The sequence below is a fragment of the Delphinus delphis genome, chromosome 4 (assembly GCF_949987515.2).
Source record: "Delphinus delphis chromosome 4, mDelDel1.2, whole genome shotgun sequence".
Taxonomy (NCBI): Eukaryota; Metazoa; Chordata; class Mammalia; order Artiodactyla; family Delphinidae; genus Delphinus; species Delphinus delphis.
In genome coordinates, this window is record NC_082686.1 from 74,359,522 (window position 1) to 74,365,501 (window position 5,980).

General features: G+C 52.0%; 1 protein-coding gene across 1 annotated transcript; it reads right to left on the minus strand.

The window, feature by feature from the left end:
- Positions 1-2,401: 2,401 nt before the first annotated feature.
- Positions 2,402-5,012, minus strand: HES1 (hes family bHLH transcription factor 1). Its single transcript, XM_060010927.1, has 4 exons — positions 4,653-5,012; positions 4,424-4,519; positions 4,090-4,177; positions 2,402-3,431 (listed from the first exon to the last, which is right to left on the minus strand). The coding sequence occupies exons 1-4, from the start codon at positions 4,758-4,760 to the stop codon at positions 2,881-2,883; spliced, it is 843 nt and encodes a 280-aa protein (XP_059866910.1). The 5' UTR covers positions 4,761-5,012; the 3' UTR covers positions 2,402-2,880.
- Between the last annotated feature and the right edge of the window lie 968 nt (positions 5,013-5,980).

The window sequence follows — 5,980 nt, forward strand, 5'->3', positions numbered from 1 at the left end:
TTAACCCCTGGGTCCCCACTCCAGCAACACGTGGGGTGCAATGGGGCGCGCCTCCCAGCCGCGGCAATTCACCGCTTAGAGAAGGCGCCCGTCTAGACCCAGGAGAGCCCCCTTCTAGTTCAGCGCCTTTTCCGCTCCGGATGCTGCCGGGGACGGCGGGGGGCCGGAGCCCCGAGGGTCTCCATTGAGAGGCTAATGCACGCGGCAGCGAGGCCGGCGGCCAGCATCCGGACGTGGAGCTGGGAGCCGCGCCTGATCTCCAGGAGACATCGTCACCGCCCGGGGGCGGGGGAGAGGGGCTGCTGGGTGCGACCCGAGGCTGTGCAATTAGTTCAGGCCCGAAGGATCGGGTGGGGGCCAGATTGAAGCTTCTCCTCTCCCCCAGCTAATTACTCCAGAAAGAGCCTGGGTGCAGGAGGGCACAGGGCCTTAGACAGAAACCCTCTCATTTTACGGACTTGGAAATGTTCCAGAGAAGGGAAATGACTCATCCAAAGTGACACAGTGAGTTTGGTGGCAGAGCTGACACAAGAGCCTGAAAATCCCCATTGGGGCCTAGGGTCTCCCCTTTCTTTCTGTATTGTACAGAAATGCCTCATCTACTAGTTTAAACCCAAATTCAGGAAAAAAAAAAAGACCATTTTCAAACTACTAATTATTTTCAAACGAACAAATGTTTACTTCTTTTCCTTAATCACTCCCCCCATATCTGTGTGCTTTTGATGATATTAATTAAAATCCATTTTTTTCAGTTGTTCCCCTTCAGCGCAGGAAAAGACAACGAGATTTAGTTTTGAGTTGATTTAGTGATCTCACTGTGTGTGTGTGTCAATTTTTAAGAACATAAATGTACTTCTATAAAAATGAGACCCTGTTGTCTCCATTATTTCTGCTGGGACATTTCCAGCGGAGCCAGAGGACAGATTTACCAAGTGAAGCATTTGAGCTTGGAATGGGTGTCTTAAAAGAGCAATTGTTATTATGTTTGTGTTTAAACAAGGCAGAAACGGCAGAAAAATGATATGATAAAAAAGACTGTGTGTGTATATGTGTGTGTATTTCCCTGGGGGGAAGGTGTGTTGGACACCTTTCCCAGACACAAAATAATGCAAGTAGGAGCCAAAATTTTTAAAGTATCTTTTAAACGTCTCACTCTAGGTCTGAAACTGGGTGGAAGGTATTTGAGAAAACTGACTGCTGTCTGCTAGATCATTCCTGTGATAGAGCGGCTCTCCACACTGGCCTGTGGAAAAGGCCAGCTAGGTGGGGGAGAGGTAAAGCTTTTGAAACAAGACAGAAAATCGTTGGCTTTATCTTTGTTAGGAAGGCTTCAAAGATTGATCTCTCCCGCCTCATCCTTCTCCTCCCAGAAGCCCTTCCAAAAGAAGGGGGGTGAGAGGAGGCTGGCGGGAGGGGCCGGGCAGGGAGGACGACTGGCCGTCGGTGGGGGAGGAAGGCGCGTCCGCCAGACCCACAGCGCCGCTGATGTGTCTGGTCTCGCAGGGCTCGTGGTTTTCATTTCCCCAACACCTGGATGCAGTCAAACACCTGGCCAAATCTGACAAAATCTGACAAGCCTTTGTGATGGGATTTGGAAGAAATTCCCTGCAGATCCTGGCACAGTTTAAAGCTGTCCGCTTTGAGTTAGGACTTGTTAAGGAGGGTTATGTGAGCTGAAACCGGAGACAACCCTTTTGCTTCTATCTGGAGCCCACATCTTGCCTGGAAATGGGGCATGACCAAGCAAAGGGGTCGCTTGCTGTTTGTATTAAAAGGGGAAGATGGCCTGCGTGCTTGCCAGCAAGGCCCCCACAGGCTTTCTCTATTAGAGCCAAGCGCAGAAACTTATCAAAAACATATGTCTGGTGTTAATCATCTGGACTCGGGCTCCACTTGGGAGTCTAACTAGCTGTTCCTTGGCAGAAGGAATCTGTTGACCTTCTCAGCTTGCTTGAAGAGGGTGCAGAGAGGCATTTCAAACTTTTAGATGCTGGTACAGAAAATGTCTAGCTGCACCTAAAGACTGACTAATTAAAGGAAGACTCCGACACTTGAAGGCTGGAGGCTGCAGCTATGAAGACTGTTTTTACTTGGATGTTGGTGAGCTGCCCCAGGGCAGTAGTGGTGCAGGAGCCACCCGTAAATGTGCAGTGGGCAATAGTACGGGACTGATGAACTTCATGAATTCAGCCCTGTTCCACCCTCCTCAGAAGGAGCCAGCATGAGTGCCAGGACTGAATGAACTACCCAATTGCAACTAGAAAAGTTTTTGAAATCCTTTAAGAGATTGACCACAAATTGATCAGGGAAGCCATATCAGATGGGTTCTCACAAATTAAATGGAATTTAGTTCAAGGAGGGTTGGTAGAAGGTTGGACAGATTTTTTAAAATGTTCTTTTAATAACAAAAGAGCCAATTCCTGAATTCTCAGATTACACGTAATTCAAATTCTGCTGAGGCCTTTTTTACATATTCTGAAATAATCAGTTCTAAGACATAAGAGCATTCACTCTTTTTTTTCTTTTATTATATTTTCTCAAATAAACTTCCCAAAAGGAAGATATTTTAAGAGCATTTTCAAACATCTTTGGCATCACATAAAAAAGAAATCTCGTGTAAAAAACGAAATGTCATCTGAACTTTTATAATACAAAGGCGCAATCCAATATGAACATATAAAATATATACAAATATAGTGCATGGTCAGTCACTTAATACAGCTCTCTACAAAAAAGTAACTTTAGAAATTAAAAAAAAACCAAAGTAACCACTTAATCACAAAAGTCCTCCCTTCTTTCCCAGCCTCCAAGTTCCTGTTTAGTGTCCCGAGGGAAGGGAGGTGGGTTGGGGAATTTAGGGGGAGGGGTGGCCTGAGCCCCTCAGTTCCGCCACGGCCTCCACATGGAGTCCGCCGTGAGCGAGGGGCCGCTGGAAGGCGACACCGCGTTGGGGCCCACGGAGGTCCCGCTGTTGCTGGTGTAGACTGGGATGACCGGGCCGCTGTGAGCGAAGGCCCCGTTGGGGATGAGGAAGGCAAACTGGCCGTCGGGAGCCGGCACCACCTGGAAGCCGCCGAACACCTTAGCCGCCTCTCCAGCCGGGCTGCCCAGCTTGCAGGGCGCGCCGCCGGGAGGGGGCGCCGCACCCCCGGGGATGGGCACGAGCGGCGGAGGCGGCGCGAACGGCGCGTGCTGCGGGCCTCCAGGTCCCGGAGGGGGTGGCGGCGGCGCCTGTAAGGCGGGGTGCGGCTGCCCAGGGTAGGTCATGGCGTTGATCTGGGTCATGCAGTTGGCCAGGTGGCCGAGGAGCCGGGTGCGCACCTCGGTGTTAACGCCCTCACACGTGGACAGGAAGCGGGTCACCTCGTTCATGCACTCGCTGAAGCCGGCGCGGTACTTCCCCAGCACGCTCGGGTCTGTGCTTAGCGCGGCTGCGGGCCAGAAGGAGACAGACGGGTCACCGAACAGCCCTGGCCCCGAAGCCGCCGCCTCCGCCCTGGGAGGTCCCCGCCGCGCGCCTCCCTGACCACCCGCCCGCGGCACTGCCTCTTGGCTACCGGGCTGGGTTTAGAAAAACCATCCGCCTCTCCACACTAGCTTGGCGACCGAACCCGAGACGCTCCCTCTCCGTTCCCTGTCGCTCCATTTAAACCGATCTCAAGCCTCAGATTTGCCTCCTCCCCACCCTCTCGCGATGTGACCTTGGATAATGCCCTCCCCCCCTTCTCCACCATCCGAGCCGTATTTCCCGTTCTGTAGTGGGGGAGGAGGGAGTGTTAAACCAGATGACCCCAGGCTCCACGCAGCTTAAAAACCGCCACGGTTCTAAGTCCTTTCGCTCCCACCCGCTTCCCCCACTGCCAAGCCGCCCGCAGCCCTTGCTGCTACAACCTCTCTCCCTCCCTTTCCGGAACAGTAACAACTTGGAGTTGTGGCTATAAATAAGCCCCAGACCGTGGGAACGCAAGAGTGAGCCAAGGCAGTAAAATGTAGCTGAATGCCTCTCACAACCACGGGCGGAAGTCTGGAAGAAATCACCGCGGGGAGAGAGGGACGCCCGCAGAAGGGGACGCGGCGAGCCGCCCTCACCCGTCATCTGCGCCCGCTGCAGGTTCCGGAGGTGCTTCACTGTCATTTCCAGAATGTCTGCCTTCTCCAGCTTAGAATGCCGTGAGCTCTGCACCGAAGAGGCAAGGGAGGAAAGTGAGAGCCCTGCCAGCGGCCTCGGAGTGCTGGGGGTCCCTCCCACCCCCGGCCGTGGTGGCGACATCCCTAAACCCCGGCTAAAGGGGCTCAGCCCTCCCGCCTCAGAGAATGCAGTGCAGGCGGAGAAGATCCCGCTGGCAAGGGGGTTTCACTCTTAGTACCTGAGAAATAGTATTTTGTTTTTTTATTTTAAAAAAAAGCAGAATTACCCACTTACATCTTTCTTAAGAGCATCCAAAATCAGTGTTTTCAGCTGGCTCAGACTTTCATTTATTCTTGCTCTTCGTCTTTTCTCCATGATAGGCTTTGATGACTGTAAAGAAAAAAAAAAGAGCGCTGAGTTCCCATGGGACCTGCCATTTCACCCCTCGATTTTAAGGGAGAAAGGAGCCCCCAACCCCGTCTTAATCTCTTGGGGCTGCAAGAGATGCAGGTACTGCCCTTACCTTTCTGTGCTCAGATGCTGTCTTTGGTTTATCCGGTGTCGTGTTGACACTGGCTGGGGTAGCAGCCACCGGGGACGAGGAATTTTTCTCCATTATATCAGCTGGCATTTTCTTTTCTTTTTTTTTTTTAAATCCCTAGAGAATTTTATTTTTGGAGTTCTTCACACACACAAAAAAAATTGTTTTGTTTATGTCCCTTCTACTTGAGACTTTCGCAAAACTACTGAGCAAGTGCTGAGCGTTTATTACAATATCTTATGGCTACTTGGTGATCGGTAGCGCAATTCCAGGACCAAGGAGAGAGGTAGACGGGGGATTCCGCTGTTATCAGCACCAGCTCCGGATCCTGTGTGATCCCCAGGCCCTGGCGGCCTCTATATATATCTGGGACTGCACGCGAACGGCTCGTGTGAAACTTCCCAAACTTTCTTTCCCACAGTAACTTTTAGCCAATGGGAGGAGGAGACACGCGGCACCGCTCGTGGACCGCGCCCCCCCATTGGCCGCCAGGCACAAGGCCTGGCGGCCAATGGCGCGCGCCTGAGCCCGGGGCACCAGAGGCTACAACGTCAATCAAAAGGATTTTAACCCTTTGCTACTCTCCCTGCTGGGCTTTGCTTTAGAGAGGATTTTTCCACATTGGGTTTGCTCTAGTCTAGTTTATTTCTTTTGGGGCTAGGGTCTTTGCTCCTTACTTCCGTTCATGTGTAACAGAGCTACTTTGACGCTAATAAGAAGTTCATTTGAAATATATTTTTAAAAAGGTTTAGAAGGGCAAGGATAAAAGGTTATAATTGCAGTGGTTAAAAGGGGGGAATTGTGTAAGGGTGTAAGTTACGGAAACATCCAAGTGATTTCCCGCTCAGACTCCGCACATTCGGGGCAGGAGAGGGGTGAAAGTCGACCATGCAGAAAACGGACCAAAAAAATTCCTTCTTGCATGCAGAAAAAGTGCCTCCATCTTACATTTGCAGGTTTTTCAGAGCAAGGTGGTTTTTGATCCCCGCCCTCCCCCCGACACACGCCCACCCCGGCCCGGCCCTCATTTCTCTTCTAGAGTTGGGGCTTTGGACCCCGCGTTTCCCCAGGAAACAATCAGAATAATTTCCAACTGAGCAGAAAGGAAATGGAATTTCAAATGAAAGATGAACAAGGGGGGCTTTGATGGCAATGCCTCAGGGACGCGCGCGCGTCCTCGCCACCCTTTCCCTTTCCACCCGCCGGCTCTCGATTCTGCCGCATGTTGAGGTGGCGAGCGGAGCGGCAGCCTCTCCCTCCTTCTCGCCCCGCGGGCGGCCGGGGCAGCCTCGGCACCCGGCGCGCGCGGG